At 41.3% G+C, this 25303-nt stretch overlaps 1 protein-coding gene across 5 annotated transcripts in view; it reads left to right on the top strand.

The window, feature by feature from the left end:
- The window catches only part of RALGAPA2 (Ral GTPase activating protein catalytic subunit alpha 2), a 303204-nt gene that overhangs the window by 148641 nt on the left and 129260 nt on the right, over positions 1-25303 (top strand). For all 5 annotated transcript variants that reach the window (XR_007355571.2, XM_048842432.2, XM_048842433.2 and 2 more), the window contains 8 exons: positions 3187-3295; positions 8038-8148; positions 8611-8679; positions 8848-8982; positions 12431-12614; positions 19610-20381; positions 20865-20936; positions 24419-24542. Coding sequence is in view for 4 of the 5 variants with exons in the window: in XM_048842432.2 (XP_048698389.2) it covers positions 3187-3295; positions 8038-8148; positions 8611-8679; positions 8848-8982; positions 12431-12614; positions 19610-20381; positions 20865-20936; positions 24419-24542 (1576 nt within the window). In the remaining variant the exon portion in view is untranslated. The remainder of the gene's footprint in view (positions 1-3186; positions 3296-8037; positions 8149-8610; positions 8680-8847; positions 8983-12430; positions 12615-19609; positions 20382-20864; positions 20937-24418; positions 24543-25303) is intronic.

The raw sequence follows: 25303 nt of genomic DNA, 5'->3' as shown, positions 1-25303 counted from the left end.
CACTGTCCCACCACTCCTGCACTTTGTGATTTTCATTACTTGAATGCTGCATTACTTCACGCAACATATCTTCCTTGCTTCTACGTGGCCTCTTTCTGATTCTTTGGAGTCTTTCTGCTGGTGATAACACAGATGGCTGAGATCTCAAGGTTGCCTGTAAAGGGAAAATGCAACACTTAACAGAGGCAGCATTATTCACACCAGACAGAGCAATGATTCCCCCGTACTTAAGGGCAAGCACAGTCTACACAACAGCATAATTTGCCCGTCCCAAAGCGAGCGCACATAACCCACAGGAGCCCCAAAATGGTGAGTAAGCACAGGGTCAAGTGTGACTGATTGTTTCACGGCTGTACTGTTCTCTGGGTTTCTGTGCCTTGGGGAGAGCCAACAGCAGCAGGGAGCTCCTACACTGAACACTGTCCCCACATTTTCCACAGGAGTTCATCCTGGAAGATATCTCGCTGCTGAGGGTGACCTGGGAAGCAAGGGAGGGTCTTCTACTGCAATGCGAATTCCGCCTTGGCCCATATGCAGCTTGCCAGTGTGCAGCAATGGTCCCCGTGCCCCTCACAGCACAGTGGCGTGGACAAGTTAGCCTTACTCAGACAAGGAACACAGTGGCTCTCCTGAGAAACCTGTGCAAACGCATTGCCCAAGTTCTGGATGAGACCTTTGAAGAGATCACTGAGGCCGATTACCACGATGTGAGAGAGCACATCAACGCCCTATTCCGCATGTAGGCATGCATGCAGCCCTAACCCTTCCCCCCACCAAGAGCCTGCACTGAATAACTTCCTTCCCAAAATAAAAGCCACTTACCAGGAACCTCCTCTGTTTGTCCTTCCCGAAGCACCGGCCGCTGCGACTGGCTACCTTCCTCTTGGCTTGAGAACAGCTTCTGGCTGCATGCATCTGGGGATTCTGGGATGTCTTCCTCCGCCTCAGCACCCTTGCTCCTGCTTTGCTCCTCCTCTTCCTCCCGCCTTGTTGAACTGGGCTCTGAAGTGTCCATGGTGGTACTCGGAGTGGAGGTGGGGTCTGGCCCAAGTATCGCATCCGGCTCTTTGTAGAAATGGCAGGTCACGGGCAGCACCAGAGTGGCTGTTTGCCTCATGGGCTTTGCGGTAGGCATTCCGCAGCTCCTTCACTTAACCCTGTACTGCAGTGCATCCCGCTCATAGCCCCTTTCCATCATGTCCCTTGCTATCTGCATGAAGGTATCGTAATTCCTATGGTTGGAGCGCAGCTGGGACTGGACAGCTTCCTTTCCCCAAACACTGATGAGGTCCAGCACCTTGTCGTTGCTCCATACTGGGGATCGCCTGGTGCATGGAGGCATGGTCACCTGGAAAGATTCGCTGAGAGCACTCCACGCCTGGCTGAGCAAACAGTAAGGGGATTTTCAAAATTCCCAGAGAATTTAAAGGGCGGGGTCTGACGGTTGGTCACCTGAGGGCAGGGCAGTAGAGTTCAAAGTGATGACGAGAGTGGCTAGCACAGGCATTGTGGGACACTTCTGGAGGCCGATCAGAGCGCGCTATAGGACGGGGGCGTCCACACTGGTGCAATGGCTCTCCAGCAGGGGCACAGCAAACGTTATTCCACTCACTGAGGTGGAGTACCAGCAGCGCTGTTGCTGCAGAGTCAGAGCACTCTACGTGCCTTGCCAGTGTGGATGGATAGTGAGCTAGTGTTCCCGGGCTCCTTTATTGTGCTGTAACTCGCAAGTGTAGCCAAGCCCTAGAACTAGAGGAAAGCTACAACAAGAATGCTAAACAGTTATCTCCATTGTAAATGAGAGTGACTGTAAGGTTTCAAACATAAAGTGACTGTCAACTTGTAGAAGTAAGAGCAATACCTTCCTCACCAAGGTGTTACTTCTTAGTGACCCATGAAGTCCATTCTTACAGGAGGAACAGAAGACATTCAAACAAAACCAAGCACATGGTGTCTCTGTCTCTCAAGAGCATTTAGAATGCTACTGATCATGCTTGTGACCTTATGGATGTAAAGAATGCCCTCTCAGTCTCTGATGATGAAAAATACCAGGAGCAGCAAGCACAGGCTCCAGGAGGTGGAGACACCTCATGGTTGTATGGGTTATTGCAGAAGAATGGTTTTGAGTACTGAACAGACAGCTAAAGTTAAATTAACAGAGAAGAAGTGGCCATGTGATCTGAAAAAAGGTTCAGAGACAGTAGTTAACAAATGATTGCTAAGAACCAGAATAGTTCTGCCATCTGTTGGAGGGGCTTATGGTTGTCTAGCCTGACCTCCATCCTAAATATCAGTTAGTTTGTTTGGATTTGGGTTTGTTTTCTTTCTTTTACTCTTGCATTAATTTGTTGTTTTGATGTTTTTGGCTGATGTTTTATTTACAGTTGATTATTTTTTAATGGGAAGATGCAGTAGCCATTGGAGTCCTGCCTTATGACAGGAGTATAGCCTTTTGTAACAAAACTGACCTCAGTTATGTGGATGGGGACAGAAAACAGAGCCCAGTCTGTTATCAACATTTATGTGTGTGCTGCACCTTTAATACACCATCTGTCATTTATAAAATAATAGAAAATCTATCGGGGCTTTTTGTTAGGAAGGGAATTTTCCTACCCACCCACAGTCATTAGAGGTTTCGCTGGCAGCTCTGTTGCTTGCAAGAATCATCCCTGAATGTTTAAGGAGCCTTCTTTCTTTCTTCCCTGTACCAAAAATCATTGGTTGTGCCAAGAGGTAGGAAAGAGAGATGTGGCTTGATGGGCCCTTTCTCTTTTCCTTGGCTGAAAGGGAAACTTAAGGTGGGTTTTTAGAAGTGCTCATCATTCCCTAATTCTGCTTCCTTTAAAGTTATTCCTGTTTACTTCAGTGGGGAGCAGAGTTAGGCCACTTCTGAGTACTTTTTTTAAAAAAATCACACCCTCAGGGTACAGACAGCCTGAATTTCATTTAAAATTTATCCCAGGTTGACTGACAATGTCAATGTCAAACTCTCTATTTGATTCTGTAGCTTTCTGTAATTAGCCGTAAAATCTTATGTCAGTAAAAAAGATCTGTACTGTGTCATTGAGAAATCATTATGAAATCTTCCAAAATATATTTTTCAGAAAGTGAGAAATATTGAGGAAGGAGGATATTCTTTTTAAGCTTATAACTGAATCATTGTTTCCCTTTTTTTTTTTTTAAAAGGTGTATAGCTGTTTGCTGCCTTGGAGTTTGGATATGTGAAGAACTAGTACAGTGCACAAACCATCCTCAAGTGAGGGATGCAATAAATGTTATAGGTGTAACGCTAAAGGTATTAGTATGAATTGTGTTTGTGTGATTAACAAAGGGAACATTTGTATGGACAAGGTATTCTAGATATTTGAAATATTCATCAAGCATATGTTTAAAGTTAAGCATGTGCTTAAATACTTTTCTGACTTAGGATCAAGGTGAGCTAGTGTGCCCGGGCTCCTTTGTGTATTCTGATTATTTGGTTCTTTATGCTTACAATATTATCTGCCTGCAAGCTTGTTTTTTGAATGCTCTGGGCATTATCAGGAATTTGCTGACCATGGAACTGCTCAGTGAATTTATTTTTTTGCTTGATTGAAATTTTCTTCAGGATCTTCCACATGTTCTCCAGCTGCTCCACAGACTTGGTGAACCTGGCTTGTCTTTCACTCAATGACTATCTAAAATAGCACTGTTAGCACAGACACCGATTTTTCAAAGAACTCTAGAGCATCTAATTGGAGTACCAATGACCAGAGTGCCGGATCAGCCACAGTTTCCTAACACTCTGTCACAGGTTGCTTGATGCTGTCTTTAATATCAGTTGAGATGGAATGAATGAAACAGTTTTACTTTAATGTATTAGCAGGGGGAATGAAAGAATCATATAAAGATTATCTTATTTTTGTGTGGTACAGTTGCTTTCTGGATACAGCCTCTTCAGCTGTATTGAAGACACGTAGTGGCAAAGAAGTAGAGTTTTGTTACAGGGTGATAAGTTCCTGCAGCTGTATAAATACTGTCTAAGACAAGGCATTCATTTGAAAATAAATTTTGATGAGAGGTGGGAGACACTTGCCTAGAGATGGTGTTAAATGACTTTTCTGTCAAATAAAATGATTGGTAATTTGGTTGATGCAGGGGAGTGACGGTTATTCATTGTATCAAACTTAGGTGCAGTTATTGGAAAGTTATATTTTCTTTCGGCTTATAGAGAACAGAATGAACTTGCAGTTCTTTTAAAATAGTAAATATTTTCATTTAGTAAATATTATTAATAATTTTTCAAAATCTTACAGGTAAGGCTCAGCCATCTAAGGAAGAAGTGGAAGAAATATATTTTATTTTTAATCTTCAAATAATTCACTCATTTTTATTCAACTAGTGAGCATTTTTGAAATAATCACAGTATGATCATCTTTGTTAGCATGTGCCTTTAATTTTCATAAACATATGTGTGTTTGAAATTTCATTATGTGCATAGAGATATATTGGTCAAACAACAGAAACTTGAAAACTTCACACAAATATTGGCTCAGTGGTTTGAGCATTGGCCTGCTAAACCCAGGGTTGTGAGTTCAATCCTTGAGGGGCCATTTAGGGATCTGGGGCAAAAATCAGGGATTGGTCCTGCTTTGAGCAGGGGGTTGGACTAGATGACCTCCTGAGGGTCCGTTCCAGCCCTGATATTCTATGATTCTATGATTTAGTGCCTGTGCAGGAGACATTCTACCTGGTGTTTTCATTTTTGGGGCTACCTCCAAGAATAGGATGTTGTTACCAATCCTTGACAGTTTGCTGCAGCCTGCTAAGGCTGCTTGGTCCACTCCTGCCTCTTGCCAACCTATTTCCAAGAAAGCAGAGAAATTATATCAGCACAGGGGTTTTCATATTTGTATTCACACTTTGTACCAACTACACTGGTGGTGACTGCTGCCAGTAGTAGATTGAGGTTTGGACCCCTGTAGGTAGAGAAGGGAAAAAGATTGATTCCCTAGGGAGAACAATGTTCTCTTGGTAATAGGGTGGCAAATTACCAAACTGTTATAGCTCGATATCGGTTTCACCTGTGGGAAAAGAAGGCACTGTTTGTGCAGGATTTCCCAAATGACAAAAAGAGATTGGGAAATGCAATCCTAATGGAGGGTCAAAATGTAGCAAAGCACTCTCTCAGGACTTTTTGATCCTTCAGATTCTTCTGCTGGATCACTGACTTCTGCAGTTACTTAGAAGAGACATGTTTGGCTTCTTTCCTCTTCTCTGACTCATCATACTACAATTAAAGTGGAGGATTTCCCCTTCAGAGGAGATGGTCTTTTCTGTGAAAAGACAGATGAGTTGCTGGAGAAGCTGAAGAAGACAAGATCTTTGTGCTTTATTACTTCTACTAGGAGACTGCCACGGGGCGACTACTCACCGCTGTGGTGCCTCCTGCTGGTTGTACAGGGAGTTAGCTCTTTTCAACCGGGAGTGCCCTCTGCCGGTCGGTGTCTCGCCTGCCACTGACCCCGTGCCCTTCCTGGACCCCGGTGCCCTTCTAGACTAGGGTTCTGCCCCCGGCAGTATCCCCCACAGTCTGGGTCTCCCCTCCCAGGGGAACCCCGAACCCCCTATCCCTTCCTTGCCTCAGTGGCTACTGTCAGTCATCGTCTAGCCCCCACTCCCTGGGGCAGACTGCAGTATTACTACTCATTATCGGCAAGGGGGATCGGACCAGCTGCCTCTGTCTAGGTCTGGGCTGCTCCTCTGCAGCCTATGTACCCTTTCGTGGGCCTTTACCTCGGCCTGCAGCCTGGGGCTCTGCTAGGCTGGAGCTCCCCAGCTTCCTCTGCCCTTCCCCAGCATTGCTTTGCCCTGGGTACCCTCCTCAGCTTCCTAGGCAGCCAGGTCCTCCTCTCTCCATGTAGATAGAGTGTGTCTCAGCTCCTGGCTAACAGCCCCCTTATAGGGCCAGCTGTGGCCTGATTGGGACGTGGCCCCACCTGTGGCTACTTCCCCCAATCAGCCTAGCTTTCCTCTGGCTACAGCCCTCTCTTAGGGCTGTTTTAAGCCCTTCAAGGCATGGTAGGGTGACCACCCTGCCACAGAGACCTTCTGTTTTTTTATTTCCATTGTCAGAGACAGTATTATCCACAGTTATCTTCAGCTTATTTCTTATCAAATCAAAGACATTGACAACAGCACCAGCAGGCTATGTATTTCCAGAGCCACCTTAAGAAAAGGTCTTTTAAATCGAGGCCCAACTCTAAGCAATCTGCAACCTTTCTGTCATCTTCATTGCACATTAGCCCTGAAATTTGATATGAGGATTGAAAGTCTAGAACCAATCAGTGAGGACCCTTCCCTTCCTGTGTTTGGAGACGTGCTAGCCCATTTTATCGTCAGATGCAGGCGTATTACACCTAAACTACCCCTTTCAATTTCCCTGGCCTTTCTCTTTTTAGAGAACCTTCTCACAAGCTAGTCTACGTTCAGACATACAGAAATTTCTTCTCATGGGGACTGTTAATGAGGTATCAGAGCACCTCCAAGATCAGGGGTTTTATTCAAGGTACTTTCTGGTGCTGACAAATGATGAGGTGGAAGGAGGGTCATTCCATTTTAGATTTAAGAGGTATAACAAGTATATTCTGAAGTTTTGGTTTCATATGTTAACTCTGGCTTCCAGAATCCCTTTGCTTTCAATTATGGATTGGGTTTGTGACTCTTGATTTAAAAGACACATTTTCATATCTCTGTTTGACACAGTCATCGACAGTACCTTAATTTTGTGGTGGTGGGACACCATTTCCAATACAAAGGGCTGTTGTTTGACCTGTCTACAGCACCAAGGGTTCTTACAAAGTACTTCTCTGTCATAGAGGCTCAATTGAGAAAGCAGGGTATTTTTTTTTTTGCCCTATTCTGATTATTGTCTGTTAAAGGCTTTTTGTGATGATTTATTAAGCCCCATTGCTTTTTTTCAGACCTGGGATTTCTCCTGAATGTCAAAAAAGTCAAATCCCTGTCCAACTCAGAAATTTTATTCATAGACTCCATATTGGATTTGGTAGTAGGGAAAGCCATTTTACCAGAGGACAGATTTTCAAAAATAGTTCAATATGTTTTATACATTCAAATATGTCAAAAAACCGAAAGTAACCACCTTTGTGGGTCTTATGGCAGCTACTACATATGTGACTCCATTTGCACAACTCACAATGAGGCCAATGCAGCTTTGGCTATCTCAGGTCTACAGACCAAATCTGGACAATCTCCAGATGTTAGTCAGCATGCCTCAAAACATTCTGGAATTATTGATGTGATGGTCAATCAGAGAAAACGTTCTCAGGGTGTCCAGTTCAATCCCCCTTCACTTTCATTGAAGATAACTTGAGATGTGTCAAACAGTGGTGGAGTAGGGCAACATCTGAGTCATCCTATAGTTCAGGGTCCCTGGACTTTTCAGAAGAGAGCTTTGCACATCAGCATGTTCTCAATTTATTTTGGACTCTGTTCCCTCCTCCAGGTTATTTTCAGTACTGCTTATCAAACTACCAATAAGTGGCCATACGCAGAGCCATTCAAAAAAAGAAATGAAGGTTGATTACTTGTAACCAGAGTTCCTCAAGAGGGCTCTGCATATTCACACTTCCCACCCAGCTTCCCCTTTTTTTCAGAGTTATTTTCGTTCTCTCCCTCTGGGTTGGCGAAAGGAACTGAGTTGGTAGAGGGCACTCCCCCTTATATAGTCTCACCTTCAGAACATTCGGTGGCACTAGGGAGTGGGCTAGGAGGGGGCACATGAGCACTTTAATAGACACAGCTTGGAGAAGGTTCTCTTGTTAAGCGCCACTAGGCAGTGCAAAACCCATAAATGTGAATATGCAGAGCCATCTCGAAGAACTCCAGTTGCAAGTAACCTTCATTTTCCTTTAATGTAGTTTTTATGGATGTAGTACCATTTAAAATAGTAGAAACTCTGACATTACTGTTTATTATATGTGAATATTTTTTTCTGGCATGATACTACCTTGTTTAATTTAATTTTTTCTCTTACAGTTTTCTAATAAACTGGTAGCCCAGATAGCCTGTGATGTTCTTCAACTGCTAGTTTCTTACTGGGAAAAGCTTCAGAAGTATGAATCCTCTCTATCCAGGAAAATTACTGAGGTATGTCTTATCTCTTCAAATACTCATGTATGGGAATTGAAAATGACACATCTGATGTTCTGTGTTGATTGTTCGTAGAATTGAAAAAGCTTCAAAGTTAACAGAGTGTCCAACTGATGCTATTTTTCACAATTGAAAGAATTGTTGCTTATCATAAATTACAGTCTTAGAATTCTAACTTTCTTTGCTTCCTTCTGCAATCATTATTAGGAGAGTTCTTTGCTTTAGTTTGCTGGAGCCAGTGTGATTTTTTTCCAATTTGCTCTAATTTATTTCTAGAATCTGCTAACAATGTGGAACTCTCAGTTTGGTTCAGATGCTATTTACAAAAATGGCTGCTAACCGCTCTTTATAGTCTTCATCCAAAGCCTATTGAAGGTCAATGGTTCAGGCCTTGTGTTTATTAAAGATACAAAATGTCTTTTTGTAATTTTGTTTGCCTTGGGTTTGGTTTTTGCGCAGATTCTTGTGGCCACCATTGCATTTCTTTTGCCAAGTGCTGAATACTCCTCTGTAGAAACAGATAAAAAGGTATGTGGCATAAAACACAAACTCCATCATTGTTTTTGCTTCTTGAACTACATATTAAAGGAAATTTATTCCTAAATCTTATTTTAAAATATTAAGCTAACATTTAAACATTTTGATGAATTTGATGAATTTGATTGCTTATGTGTTCATTTGCATGTTTCTGTTTAGTTTATAGTTTCATTATTACTTTGCTTGTTGGATTGGTGCATGGCACTACCAATGAAAACCTTACTAGAGCCAGTATCTACTGTTCTGGAAGATCAACATTCCTCCAAAGCTCCCTTACTGGATTACGTATATAGGGTGAGTATGAAGAATCGATTCAGTATGAATTGTTTTTAACAAAGTTTTTAAATGTGTAAAGATGTGTCTATTCTGGATCATTGAGGCACAGATGCATTATGGAAGCATAACTGATGATTCCATCATTTGAATTACATTGAAGTTTTTCAGTTACTGTTGTTTAAATCCATGGGTTAGTTATGAAAACAAATTAAAATTTCACCCCTAACATTTAGGGGGTAGATTTGATTTTCTGGAAAGTTACAAGTAAGTCTGCTCAGTAGCTTTGGAGCTTAAAGGAGTTAAAATGGCTCCTTTTTGAAATTTCAGGGCTGGTTTGTAGTGTTTGGGGGATCATGTTGACTTACAAATGATTATTTAAATGCTTCAATCATTGGGTGGATAAATAACTAAACAAAATAGTATGGATAGGTTAGTTTAAAAAATTAAAAAGTACAACATATTCTGAGCATTGGTTGTCATGACTCTTTCTATTACATTATAAATACCAATTTTAAAAAAAAAAGTCATTTGATGCCAAGATCTGAAATGTTACACACACAAACTCTGGAGTATAAAATTTTAAACGTTGGCAGTTTTGAGAGAAAAAAGAAAGTGCCTTGGCCAATAGATCTTAAAACACTACAGAAGCAGAGTCCTGGCTCCCAAGGAGCTTAGGAGTCCTGTCAGGGGAAGCACCTACAGTAACTCCCCACTTAATGTCCTGTCGCTTAACGTTGTTTTGATGTTACGTCCCTGCTCCATTACAGAACATGCTCCTTTAAAGTTGTGCAGTGCTCCCCTATAATGTCGTTTGGCCTCTTGCGTTGTCCATGGCTGGCAGCCCCCCCATCAGCTCCCCTGCGCCCCCCCCGTGCCTCCCGCCGGCCGGCAGACCCCACAAATCAACGCCTTCCCCCTACTCCCCCCGCTTCCTGCCTGCAGCAATCAGCTGTCTTGCGGTGTTCAAGAGGCTGGGGGGAGACGTGAGGAAGCAGCACGCCATGTCCTCGCTCCTCGCCCTGGCCTCCTAACGCCACAAACCAGCTGATTGCCGCAGGCTGGAGGCAGGGGAGGGAGGGGGGAGGAGCAAGGACGTGGTGTGCGGAGTAAGGGGGGGATGAGGTGGAGGGGGTGAAAAGAGGCAGGTTAAGGGTGGGGTTTGGCGGAAGGGGTGGAGTGGACGGGCTCAGGGTTGAGCCCCCCGCCCCTGGCAAAGTCTGTGCGTGTGCTTGCAAGAACAGCAAGAGGAGCAGCCGGACAATCCACCCTCTTCCACTCTCTAACTCCACCACATCAACTGAGCTTCATACTCAGCAATGATGATCGTAGTATTAAATTGTTTCTTTAAAATTGTTTAAAACTTATACCTGTATTAAATTTCTAATTTAAAATTGTTTAAAATGTATATGATGCCTTTTGTCTGTCAAAAAAAAAATTTCCCTGAAACCTAACCCCCTATTTACATTAATTCTTCTGGGGAAATTGGATTCGCTTAAAGTCGCATTTTTCAGGACTATAACTACAACATTAAGTGAGGAGTTACTGTATTCTAATGGCATGACTAGTAAACGTCACAAAGAAAGGAGTTCCTGTCCTGAGGACCTTAGGAGATCCATGGCAATGTTTGTCTTTCTTTCACACGTGTTTATGAGGACTGCTGGATCTGGATGAAAACTATATGCACCTCCTGCTGTCAAAGCTGTGACTGTTGAATGAGGTCCCCCTAGAGGAGGACTGTAGAATCACACACTTTTAAGACTCAAGGCCATCACTGAGGAGATAGAAGTCTACAGTTGTGTAAAGCCAGTTTCAGCTTTGTGGCCATTTCCCAATGGACAAGCACCCACTCAAAATAAAGAGCAGTCTCCATGACTGCTCGTCCTAAGACATTTGTAGAACTTATTCATTTAATGCAAATGCTAATAATAATCAAATGAAGACAAGAAGTACAGTACAACTACATATAATTAGCAACATTTTCCATAAGTAAGTTAAACATGTTTTATGAAATATCAGTACATCTTTCAAGTAAATAAAATAATCTAGTTTATAACTGATGTAATACACTTTTGAATACGTCTGCAAATGCCTGAGGGATGATATTCTATAATGACATTCCAATTTATAACAATATACCACAATAGATCTTGTCCTAATTGTGAAATTGTACTTAACAAGCATGAAGTCAGTCTTCCTTTAAAATATGCATAAACACATTTTCCAAATATAAAAATAGCATGTTGATATTGCTTTTATTTAAAATCAAGATCTGTGATGATAAATAGTTTTGTTTTCATGGCTAATATAGTAGTTTACTGATAAAAAGATAATTTGATAAGAAAAAGCATTTTCTTTCATTCTTAAAGAATCGGTGAGAATTTAACAATGGGCATCATTATTATATCAATAATATATAGTATTATTATTAATAATAATTTGCATTGTACTAGCCCAGAGGAGCCCCAGTCTTGGACCAGGGTCCCATTGTGCTATGTGCTGTACAAACACCCAAAAATGATGGTCCATGCTCCACAGAACTTACAATCTAAATATAAGACGAGAGAACAGGTAGATTCAAGAGACCGATTGGGAGAGCACCAGGAGACAGAGACAATACTGGTCAGCATAATGGGCAGCATTCTCAGCACGCCAGATGTATATGTGTTGTCAAGTTTTTAGTAGACATCACAGCAAAGAAGAGTTTTATGGAGAAGTTTACAATGTTTATGAAGGGCAGAAACACAAAGATGCTTGTTTGAAAATTTAGCAAGTGGATGATAAAGGCGGGTGTCATTGTCATAGTGGAGGCAGGAGTTAACATCTTGATAGTTTGAGAGGTAGGATAAGGATAAGCAATGAAGAACCTTAAAAGGGATGACAAGTAGAATAGTAATGGAGAAGCAAAAGCCAGTGGAGAAATGCAAAGAGAAGGGTGACTTAGTCAAAGCAATGAGCTGTGATGATGATCTTTGCAGCATTGATTTGAATTGATGCAAACAGGGTGAGATTTAATTGGTCAAGGCCAGATGGGAGAATGGTGTAAACAGAGGTTGTTGCGCTAGTCACGATACAAAATGGGGGCCTGGACTAGGGTTTTATTTTAGCAAAGTGGTGCAGGAAGAAGCAGCAAGATTTAGGGTGTGTCTAGACAGCCGACATTAAAGCTCATGGCTGTATGGTTGCAGCTCCAGCGGTGGGAGAGAGCTCTCCTAGTGTTGTAATAAAACCACCTCCACATGGGGAATAGCTACCATCTACACTGCCACACCCCTGAGCGAAGAACGTTTCAGAACTGTAAGTGGCAGTGTAGACAAGGCCTTAGACATAGCCTATATTGTAGAATATACTACAATGTGTCAGAATTTAATAGCATAGTAAATTTATCTCATCACTTTATGTCACTTGACTTGATTTTTTTTTGTACAATTTATTTCTAGTACAATTTTCATTTCTTTTCTTCTTGCAGGTGTTGCACTGTTGCGTTTATGGTTCAAGCACATATACGCAGCAAAGCCATTACATATTGAGCCTTGCAGATCTCTCATCTAATGACTATGATCCATTTTTGCCATTGGGAAATGTCAAGAATTCTGAGCCAGCACACTCCCATTCCACTCCAGATTTGGGAAATCTACTCACTGTTGTTGAAGGTAAGTAACTCCAGAGAAAATAACTTGAATATTGCTAGGATTTCAACATTAACAATATGAGGATTTAATAACCTACTAGGTGGCATTTCTTCATTGAAAAACATGCTTGCACAGGTAACGCTGAATAATTCTACAGGTGTTTTACAGGGAAGGCCATGTGGTTCAACGCATTCATAGTCTGGAGTTCACTTACGTTAGTGTGTTCAGTATATTAGGAGAATACCAGTGAGGAACCAGAAAATTTCAGACACTTCTTGATGCTTACTAAAATGTGTCAAAACCAGAATTTCTTTGTAGAAAAGATAACAGACTTGCATAAATTATGACTGCAAATACGTCAAAAGAAAACATAAAGACATCGTCAATACGACTCCAAACGTTAAATGTTTACCTCAAGAGCCCTCTTTTGGAAGGGAAAACCATCAGCTAGTTAACCACATAGGGAAGTTGATATACTGTTTTGAAAAGAGAGAGAGCTGGGAACTCCTAACACATTTCAGCTAGAATGGCAAGAGAGTAAATATTTGTCCCAGTTAAGAAGTCTAATTGAAATTCTCATTTGGAGTCTAGAAGGATAGTAGTATTGAGGTAACGTATATAAAAAATGTTAGTTGTGCATATGCTTTCTATGTTAATTTTAGTTGTTTAGTGATGTATGACAGAGAAGATGACCTTATCTATTGATTCAAATGTAATTTACATAAAAATTCTGAGTTTAGATTGAATTCAAATCCTCAGATATATAAGAGTTCGTAATAATAAAAGCAGGGTTCTGTTGTACAACAGTTTGGGGCTAAATTCAAGACAGCTCTGTTTCTGCTGCTTGTCAGAGCATCTTGAAAACTTCCCAAAGCCATTAATAGACTGCAGATATGTGGTATGGAATTCTTAGGATCTCGCAACCTCACAAGATCATTGGAGGAGATGGTGTGATGGGATAGCATGATTTTGGTAATTAATTGATCTTTAAATATTCATGGTAAATAGGCCTAATGGCCTGTGATGGGATGTTAGATGGGGTGGGATCTGAGTTACTACAGAAAATTCTTTCCTGGGTATCTGGCTGGTGAATCTTGCCCATACGCTCAGGGTTTAGCTGATTGCCATATTTGGGGTCGGGAAGGAATTTTCCTCCAGGGCAGATTGGAAGAAGCCCTGGAGGTTTTTCGCCTTCCTCTGTAGCATGGGGCATGGGTCACTTGCTGGAGGATTCTCTGCACCTTGAAGTCGTTAAACCACGATTTGAGGACTTCAATAGCTCACACATAGGTGAGAGGTTTTTCGCGGGAGTGGGTAGGTGAGATTCTGTGGCCTGCGTTGTGCAGGAGGTCAGACTAGATGATCATAATGGTCCCTTCTGACCTTAGTATCTATGAACAAAGAAGAAAATGTCACTTCTCCCATGTGCCTTTTCTATAGTGAGAAAGTCATAGATATGATGGTATTGGGTAATCACTTTTGCTTGTGGTTACATATACAGAATTAAAACTATGAATAAAATTAACTCCAAATCAAATCCTTTTGAGAACTGTGTGGCTAGTCCATTGTGTACCTTGTTTGAACACCTTTTTTGCTTTATGGGAAGCTAAACAAGTACGTAGTCATGAGTGATCTGATGTTGATGGAATAATATGAAAACTCTCCAAACAGCAGTGGCTCTTCACTTTTTACTAAGAATGACTTTAACTTTGTAAATATTGGTTTCAAGGAGAGTCTCACTAGGAACTTTTGAGAGCAGAACTTGGACCTTATCTGATTGGACCTGATCTGATTTATTGAAAACCAAAACATGTCATCCATAGACTCTGGCAGGCTCAATGGTATAAAATTCTAGTAAAAAACTGTAAACATGCAAAAACAACAAGGAGTCCTTGTGGCAACTTAAGAGACTAAGAAATTTATTTGGGCATAAGCTTTCATGGGCTAAAACCCACTTCATCAGGTGCATAGAGTTGAAAATACAGTAAAGAGCTATAAATACACAGCATATGAAAAGATGGGAGTTGCCTTACCAAGTGAGGGGTCAGTGCTAATGAGCCAATTCAGTTAAGGTGGAAGTGGGCTATTCTCAACAGGAAGGGGTAGAAATCACTTTTGTCGTGCTAATGAGGCCAGTGTAATCAGGGTGGCCCATTTCAATCATGCAGCATTTCTCGGGGATTGTTGCAAGAAAAACTCCTGTGATTGTAATACATAAAATGGCCAAATAACATTTTGTAGATGAGAGAGAGAAAGACACATCTCTCACAATATTTTATAGTGAATTCAGTTCTATGTCTGTCACATGATTTGATTCACCCATTACAAAAAAAATCAACTGCTAGAAGGATGTATTCACTAAGGGAAAACATCTATTTATGTATCTTGGTCAATATCATTAATTCAAGCATTAGATTAAGAATAACTTCCAGAGTACAATATTGTTCTAAAAACTTTATGTAAATCATTTCACAGAAATATTTTTTTACACAGGATTCAGAAACAGATGCAGTATAAGGATGTGCAAAATAATGCTAGACTTTCTATGCTACTTTGAAATACAGTTCTTTCTGTATTTCATGCTGGAACAAATTTTCATCACGACAGCATGTTTTCTTTTTACTTCCCTTGTACCTGCATTTTTAGTTTAACGAAAAGGTTAGAGGCATTAAAACCAATTGCTCTGCACACACTTCTTTCTGAGTGGGTACATTTTGTGAAGAGCAGAAAGATAAAAATAGACGTGAGAGAGATTTGTCATTTTAGGTAGAACAAAATGTTTTTCATCTTGGATATGTTTGTGCCTTGTACACTCTTCTATTTTACTGTCATGCTATTTTCAGACTAATGTTAAAAAGGGATTCTTCCTGCTTTTTTTATTTTTGTTATTTACATATGCCTTTTACCTATCACATTATTCATCACTCATTATAGCTAGCTACAACAATACAATAGGTTTAATCAGGTCAGAGAAAAGAGGAAACACATTACAGTAACAGCTGCTATAGTAGCAACAGGCATTGTAGAAGCAATACTGAGTGTGTATTTTAATTCAAAATATCATAATAGTGTAGGCAAAAAGCAGATTATTAATTTTGCAAGGTAACTATCCAGGATAATTAAAATAAGTTAAATACAAAAAGTTAATTGTTACAAGATCAATTAAAATTAATAAAGCTTTCTGCTATTTGCTTCTCCCACTTCTTTAATATTCTCAGCATCCACAAGAAAATTAGACATACTCCCCAACAATATGGAAATCTGACAGCTTGAAATCACTGTCACTATTTTTATATTAATGAAAACTTCAACATTAGGAATGTTAAACATATTTATTCTAAAAACCAAAGGTTATGCAGTAAACTGGACATTTTTTTCTCCCTTTTGATTGGATCTTCTGGGCGCTTTTTTGTGTTTGTTGTATAACCAGCAAGCACTGGAGTAATGCCCACCCCCTTCAGCTTTCTTCTGTTTGGCCCTTCAGCTTCTAACCTCGTGTTTACCCACTATTGCATAATGACAACACACCTCGCTGGGATAGAATACCTTTGTTCATACTCCTTGACTGAGACTGAGAGGGGAGTGTGTAGGTTCCAGAGCCTCTTTACCCTTCAGCACTTCTTCTTGGAGGTGGTAAGGGTTTTCTTCTCTTTGAGGGCAGACTGCATGAAACTACCCATACAACAATAATCATAACAAAAACAAGGTTTATTAAAAACAGAGAGAAATAGAATTGCAGCAAGAGAAATAGTTTGCTTAACATATCTAGATTTTTAATTCTCATAAACTAGGTAAGGCATTTTCAGCTTAGTTACAGCTCGTGAAAGCAGTCCTCTGTATCTAACCACTTTGGTCCTTGTCTCAGCACTGCTCTGCTCACTGTCAGTACCAAGATCCTTGATCCAGGGCAGATATCTCCACTTTTCAAACCAGTTTTCTCTGCCTCAGTCACACACACAGTAGGGTACCAGATTCATGGCTCATCTTGCAGGAAGTAGCCCACTGAGGAGAGGATGACTATTGAACAATAAAAGCTTAATGACCTAGCTCAGATGCCAACTTTCACAGACCTGGTTGTATCTTGTTTTGGTTGGGGCCCTAGTTAAAAGCCCTTAGGCAAGTTTTTTGTTCTTTTGTCATGAACTATGAATTATGGACAGAGGCCTGGACACTATTTCACAGCCTGATTCAGCTGACTTTTACAGACACTGATATCCTGTTGCAGTGTTGGGATGAACTTGAAGCCTGTTAGGTGATTGATTATGCCCCAGCGAAAGAAATGCTGAATATCTGAATAAGAACTTGAGTACTTGTGGCACCTTAGAGACTAACCAATTTATTTGAGCATGAGCTTTCGTGAGCTACAGCTCACTTCATCAGATGCATACCGTGGAAACTGCAGCAGACTTTATATAACTTGGAGATAGTCATCTTTCTGTGTAGAGAATGAGGGAGTTAAAAATACACTTAATGTCTTATGCACCTCAGTATATCAGTTTGATAGTATCCTGTTTGAATGCAAGTTAAATCAAAGGATGCTGTAAGGGCAGAACCAACGGGGAAACTGCAAGGAATAGCAAGGGTCCTTTGGGAAACTGTAGGGAAATGGGAAATAACCCCTGGCTTAGTGCCCACTAGGTTGGCAAAGTTTACTCTTCCAAGGCCAAACTTAGGATCAAAATGTACACTAAAACCTTAACTATGCTGGCCTAGACTGGAAGGGGAGTGCAGGTTTGAGTGGGGTGTCCGTAGCAGCTGGAGTTGTGTTCATCACACACACACACACAGAGAGAGAGAGAGAGAGAGAGTGAGCATGCTTCTGCAGCAATGCAGACTGTCTCTACCAGCCCAGAGATGGGCGTAACTGGGCTGACTGGAACTTATTACAACCTGCAAGGAAAGATCAGGGTTTAGATAACGGGAAATATGCATATAGACCTTTATCATTTTAAACTTTGATTCTTGTTGCTAGGTACCTCTGGCTGAAAGAATAAATAATGCTTTGTTCTGAAGAAGCTATTTCTGTGTCACTTCAAACTTATTTTGTCACAGTTTTCCAGAGGAAATGGTCTTGCAGGTGCCAAACCCGCATGCCAAGTTGGGCCTGTCAGGTTAACACAGTTGGTAAGGGAGCTGTAACTCAGAATCTAGTCCAAGAATGCTAGGATGATGTGGTTCCACCCAAAGTGACTTGCAGGAATCCAGGCTGGTCACCTGGGAGATGCACTGAAGAGGGACTGAAAGGGGTCTAAATCACAGCTCGCCCTGTAATGGTGATGATGATGATGATCTAGATTATGAACTTGTTTGGACCATAAATTCATTCTAAAGAGTATGTAACACAGCTAAGAAGTCATGATAAGATGTCAAATAAGATGAAAGTAAGCTGTTGCTAGTACGCTATGGCTGGGTTCATTGCTCTGTGACTCCCTTCTGACAACAAAAATCACGACACAACCCCAGGAGCGGGGACTGAAGCCAGAGCCCCCCCAAACCCCACCAAAGCCTGAGCCCCACCACCTCAGGCGGGAGGGACCAAAGCCCAAGGGCCCCAGCCTCAGGCTGGGGGTTGGGGCCTGTAACCTGAGCCCCACCACCGGGGGCTGAAGCCCTTGGGCTTGGGCCCTGGGCGGTGGGGCTCAGGCTTCAGCTTCTACCCCAGCAAGTCTAATGCCACTGGCAACCCCATTAAAATGGGGTTGTGACCCACTTTGGGGTCCCAACCCACAGTTTGAGAACTATGGTATTCAAGATTTAATGAGACTTTAGACTGGAGTAGCAGCAAAGAACATCTGAAAACAATCATCTGTGTGTTGTGTGTCTGTCTTTGCAGATGTAAAGCACGGTATACATGTTAAGTATTGTTTATTAAGAGGCTTGTCAGTGCTCAGCCCGTAGGAAGGAGGAAACACCTGACAACACTTGTGTAACCTCTTTTTGCAGATGAATGGAATATCATTGATTAGGTCCAGAAAGAGCTGTTTCCAGCCCATTGTGACAGAATGCAGGCAGCTGTTTTCTGTCTTTGATGGTAGACAGGGGCAGTAAAATTAAGTGTTCTTGAAGATTCCACTCTTTCAAAAAAAAAAAAAAAAAAAAAAAGAGGAGGGGGAAATCAGGGGGTTTGTGAAATACAGCTTACACAGACATGAAGAAAAGCTGTGTGTAAGCTGAAAAGCTTGTCTCTCTCACCGAAATAAGTTGATCTAATAAAAGATATTTCCTCACCCACCTTGTCTCTCTAGTATCCTGGGACCAGCACGACCACACCAATATTTCATCAGTGTTGTTTTACATCAAATTTGGCAGTATACAGAGAGAATTCATGATTGCGACTCACCTAGCAAGGAAAACTAGTGCTGTCATGGCAAATAGACAAATGCTTTATGATTGATCAGGAAGTGATACATCAGCTCTGCCTCATTAGATTACAACAATTATTATGTTATAACAATCCATATCCCACTAACCCCTCTTTTTGTCCAGTGATAGTGGTGGTTATTAACAGACCACTTCACCTTGAATGGGGCCTTAGAATATATGTTAACTGCTTATGTTAAACAATCTGTTTCACCTTCTATTCAGCTGTGACACTCTGAGTAACTTTCCAAGACCTGAAGAAGTGCTCTTTGTAGCTCGAAAGCTTCTCTCTCTCTCTCACCCACAGAAGTTGGTCCAATAATAAATGTAACCACTTTCACAGGATGTCATTGTAGTCTTATACCCAGATAACTACATTTTGAGGGAGATGTGAATTAGAATAACTGTAAAATACCCAAAAGAGAATTTTGAAATCTAAAGATTATTTGAAAAGGAATATAAAGTGGGTTTTTTATTATTATTATTATTTAAAAATGTTTCTTTAATGGAAAAATAGATGGCTTTAAAAGAAAAAAAAATCAAAACAGCCTTATAACCTGCCATGGACTATATATTGATTGAAATGTGTGGGTGTTCATTTTAATTACTCTTTGCTGCTGTGGTTGATTATTATCTTTGTATTGATTGATTTTTAGAAAAAAAAAGAAGAAGCTTGGAATTAATACCTCTAACTGCACGGATGGTTATGACACATCTAGTAAACCACTTAAGTCACTATCCCCTCAGTGGAGGACCTGCCATTCTTCACAGCCTTATTAGTGAGAATCATGACAACTTTTATGTGGAATCTTCTGAGCTGTCTTCAGAAGTCTTCAGAAGTCCAAACTTGCAATTATTTGTATTTAATGACAGTACTCTTATATCTTACCTTCAAATTCCTGCAGAAATGACTGTGGATACTGAGCCAGCAGGAGTCCTCTCAGATGTAAGAGTAATTGTCAGAGATATCTCAGGGAAATATTCTTGGGATGGCACGATATTATACGGACCTTTGGAAGGCTGTCTAGCACGTCAGACTGAAAATAATTCATTTGTGGTTTTGGGCAGTCATGAAGGGCAATTTGAGGCCCAGGCAGAATTTTCTCAAACAGAAGAAGGAGAGGATGCTCTTAATGAATTGCTAGAAAAGATTGGTAACACTAGTCCTGAATGCCTTTTACATCCACAGCTAAAATTAAATGAGCCATCACCACCACCATTTGGTATGAGCCATGTTCAAGAGAATGAGATCATAGAAGCCATAATAAGGCAGAGTGCCCAAGAAAACGAGCGTGTACGTAAATGCAGTTCTGATCTTGATATGAACATAGCGAGTGAAGAAGAACCAAGTTCTGCTGAACCACAAGCACCATTTTATTTCTGTAGGCTGTTGCTAAACGACTTAGGAATGAATTCTTGGGATAGAAGGTAAGCGTGTATCTATGAATATATGCTTGTAATGCTGCTGCTATCTCACAAAGCTGAAGAAGTCTTCAGTTTCCCTGTGCTATACTGCCACAATTGTGATTTACAAAGATGCTCATGCTGGTGTCCCCTTGTACTAATCAGATGGAGCCACTGGCATAGCATTCTCGAAGAGAAGGGTCCCTGGGTCTGAAATGGCCCACTTTGATTAGCTTCAGGATAGGCTGAAAAATACCTTTGTTTCCTCAAATATTGAAAAAAAGAGAGAGAACTGTGAGGTTGATTAGTAGTTGGGGAAAGAGCATTTTTCAGTGTTTTGCTGGTTGGGGGTATAAAGGACAGAACTGATGCAGTTTAGTCATAATGCATGGAATTTTTTAATGTATATTTTAAGTCATCCTTTTATTTAGCTGTGTGAATTATGAAACTCATGACATATATTCTATGATGCATTTTCCCTTAAATCTTTGTTTTATGTATCTATAGAAAAAGCTTTCATCTACTTAAGAAAAATTCTAAATTATTGAGAGAGTTGAAAAATCTGGACTCCCGTCAATGGTAAGTGAAACTTACTCAACAGTTCTAATGTTAAAGGCCACATTTTCAAGGGAGGGCACCACAACAGCATTCCCAAAACTAATCATTCCCAGAAGAAGTTGCCTGTGTTAGCAATGTAAATACCTGTTGTTGTGTATTCAATTCAATATATTGAGTTTTTGGTGAGAGAATCAGTAAATCAGCCTATTACTGTTTTCCCCATGCTTTCAGTCCATTTGGGTGACACCCTCTTCACAAGTGTGAAATGAAAAGGTTTCTTGGTTGTTGTTTTTTAGCTGGAGTGAGCAAATTACTTTTGGTGCCACTATGTATGAGACTGAATATAAGTAGCAGGATTTTTGTTTAAGGAGTCATATATATTTCTGTTTTCATGTCAGTGTCCATAATGACGTAGGTGAAAGGAGCTATTCTGAATGTATATTAACCAAGGAATATTTTCCCAAAGAAGAATTTTCTTCAAAATGATTCATATGACAATAGCAGTCCTCTAAAGAGCAAGCTCAAACCCATCTCTTTAGAACTAGGCAATGGCAGAATAGAGTTCTGAATGTTGTGTACTATTTGCCATTACTTAAAATGTGATTTTTTTCTTTGAAAAATGACTGTAAAGATAGCATTGTGGGGCATTATTGTGTCCCAATAATTTTCATAACAAATATGCTCAGTTTACCCCCCAAAAAACCCTTTTTTACACACCTGGGTTTGTCAGACTCAGCTTGGGTTCTGAAAGTCCATGAATGTTTTTTCCTTCTTCTACATCAGTAATTAAGATTCTACAGGCCAAATTATGCCCTCATTAATACCTGGGCAACTCTTCAGTGAGGTTGCACAGATGTGAGTGTTTAATCCTGTAATTGTAATTAGGTAATCAATTTTTTGCTGATGCACAAAAAGAATAGAATCCAGTTCACTCTCCCCTATGGTGTTGACTCTTCAGTGTAATCAGAAGTAAAACATGATAAAAATTAGTTTTTGCCACTTAAGTAGGACATGACTGTATTCCTACAAGGATCAGATCTGTTGCGTAAAATGGTGTGATTTTTATATAGTCACATTTCAGAGTACACTGCTCTTAATTTGAAGAAAAATTAATTGAACTAACAAGTTGTTCTTCAAGTTATGGTCCCTATGTATATTCCACATGTGGGGTACACATGCTTGCCATGCGCCCAAGTTCGGAAGTTTTTCAAAGCAGTGTCCATTGGTCCATACAAGTGCAGGAGCTCTCCTTGTGTTCTTGACCAGTGTTATAAAAGACAGTGAGGGTTGACGTCTCTCCAGTTCCCTCTTACCACCGCATGGCCTGAGTCGGACTCTTGTCCTCCTTCACTTTGTTGTATAATCTATTTGTATATAGTTATATTCTTAGGTTAGTAGTTAAAAAGTTATAATATAGTATCGAGTATTTCTTTTTCTCCAGTTGGGGATCCCCTCCGCCAGCTCTGGGACTGTGCCCCAAAGTCCTGCAATTCAAAAATCGTATCTCCTGCCCTTAATCCTTTTCCATCTGTCATGAACATCAACTATGCTTGTACTCTTTGGGTGAGGCGCATATCTCTGCAAAGTGCAATATTTGCTGCTTCTTCCCACCCAGAACTCAAGAAGCCTGGGAGCTTCTCCTACAGAAGCACCTGATGGAGAAAGTTATGGGGCCCCTCTCCGATCCAGACCAGGGAGACCATCCTCACCTACCTAGCATGTGCCTTGGAGTAGTGCCGTCAACATCGAAACCCAAGGACGACTCTTCTCGGGCTCCTCATGAGCGTAGAGGGCACTCTCATGAGTGCAAGGACAGATCCCTGTTGAGGACTGTCTGTAAGAAACGCATTTCCTCACCAAGCCAGTCTGGGTTGTGTGAGATGTCGCAAACGGAACCTAAGGAGCCAGCTCCAATGAAGTCCCCCAGATCTGAGGGCAAGATACATAGAAAGAAAGGTCCGCCAATTCTGTCAGTCACCCTGGTACCAAAGCATAAGAACGGACACTTGCCAGTTCTGTCTGAGTTCTGCTCCAAATCCATCATTGGTACCACTTCGTCCATCTAAAGACTATCCAGTTGTTGTTGATGTGTTGGATCCATCAGACTTAACTGCAGGAACCCATCAGACATCGGGGCATACCAAGACTTATATAATATCGGAGGATATATTCCTCCTTATCCTCAGTCTCCACTTCTTTCTGGCCCAGCCCTCCTGAAGCAGGGGTTCTCAATCTTTTTCTTTCTGAGCGCCCCCCGCTACCAACATGCAATAAAAACTCCACAACCCACCAGTGCCACAACTGCTTTTCTGCATACAAAAGCCAGGGCCAGCCCGGCATTAGGGGATAGCAAGCAGGGCAGTTGCCTGGGGCCCCATGCCACAGGGGCCCCAACAAAGCTACATTGCTCAGGCTTCAGCTTCAGCCCCGGGTGGCAGGGTTCAGGGCCCCAGGCTTCAGCCTCAGGTGGTGGGGCTTCAGCTTTCTGCCCTGGGCTCCAGCGAGTCTAATTCTGGCCCGGCTTCACAGACCCCCTGAAATCTGCTCACGGCCCCCTAGTTGAGAACCACTGTCCTAAAAGATATCCTTACTCGGGAGGAGGACTTTACATCGCTGTCCCAGGAGCTCTCTCACCTCCAACCATCAGGAATGCCCTGGTACTGATGGCACTGCCACTACCAATGCAGCTGTTCTTGGACTTGGATGAATCAGAGGAGATGGCCATACCATTGCCTCCATAGAGGCACTCAAGCCCGATAGACAGTCAAGAGGTTATACTCACCATTCTCCCTTGTACAACTTCCCCAGGGACTGCTGAAACTGATTTCCTTGGGGTCCCCTGCAACCAATTGATCCCTCTTTCTAGCCTCATTGGAGTCCATTGAATCTTTATGGAAGGTGTCCTAGCCCCTCTCAGGAGTTGTACTGCTTCTCTCCCTCTCTCCAGCCAGTTCTGTCAGTGTAAGAGGAGGAAGAGGTGGAACCAAATCAGCAGGTACCAACAGTTCCAATGGGTACCTCTTCGTCATTCCCATATGAAGCAGTCACTCCTTCTCCGCCAAATGACGATTGCCATTACCAGGAGCTATTACAAAGAGTGGCCAGTTACTACAAATCCCTTTAGAGGAGGTCCAGGACCCTCAACACCAGCTCTTGGACATCTTAGAGTCTCAAGGACCAAGTAAGGTGACTTTACCCATCAATGAGGCCATATTAGAACCAGGTAGTGCAGCAGGTACTGCTGGATTGAAGTAAGAGGAAGAACTGGAGAAGCGTCAATATTCACTGCCTCACATCTTCTGTTGGGAGCATGAGAGCTACTGTGCACGTGCAGGCCAACAGGCATTGCTCTGAGGAACTTCTAGACTTGGGCATATGGCGCACATGTGTGCCCCATGCGTGGACTATGGTTAGGGACCACACATCTCAAAGAACCTCCAGTTACAGTAAGTAACCTCCACATTTTAAAATGAACTTAGATTTCTTGTTACCTCTAATTGCAGCCGTGAAACTCACAAGATTGCAGTGTTTTACATTGCAGAAGGACAAGAGGACAAATGCTCAATATTGTCCAATGCAAGAGGAAGCCAACCATATGAAGATTTTGTTGCTGGATTGGGCTGGGAGGTAATAGTAGCAAACTTAAAATGTTTTTGTAGGGTTGTTGAAATCAACATTTTTAAAATGGGTAAATTGTATATTAGCTACGCATATTTTAATTTTCAAAACCAGAGAAATAATTTTAACTTACTGCATGATATTTGGTAGAAGTTCATTTAAAAAAATGCTGAGCAATATACAAAGCAGAATCCTGACAGTCCATATGTTAAGCACTCCCTGCCACATGTAAACTGTGAAATATTTTAGAAAATAGTTTCTAAAAAAAGGAGGCTAAAAGTACTAATTTCAATTGTTTATTTTTATATATTTGTATTTTAATAGTTTATTCAATTGTGAAATATTTCTTACCATCAGGTGTTTCAGGGAGCTGAGCTCAGGGCAGCAACCTAAATGCAACTTTCCATTAACTTTTTTTTTTTTAAAAAAAAGAGAAAGAGAGAGAAATTTGCTTTAAATTATTAGAGGAATTACTGTAGGAGCAGCTTGTGTTACATTTGACATGTTTCAGAACAAAACAAGTTTTCTCCTGTTTCCCGTAGGTCAGGCCAGACAGTGGTTTGTTGTTACAAAGCCCTAGAGTTTGGTCTTGCCATTGACCCCCAGATTTCCATCAAAGTGATGGTGATGTTAACTGTTACTCATTAGTGGGAGAACCTCTTTACACATCTTTCTGTGGAAGACCTACTCATCTGAGCCACATTCTGAGACCAGATATTCCAAGAGGTATTGTCCGATCCTTACTATAATCCCAGAGCGAAGTTATAGTC

Source organism: Caretta caretta, chromosome 3 (assembly GCF_965140235.1).
Source record: "Caretta caretta isolate rCarCar2 chromosome 3, rCarCar1.hap1, whole genome shotgun sequence".
Taxonomy (NCBI): Eukaryota; Metazoa; Chordata; order Testudines; family Cheloniidae; genus Caretta; species Caretta caretta.
The sequence above is the reverse complement of the archived record's forward strand: the minus strand, read 5'-3'. Positions and strand labels throughout refer to the sequence as shown.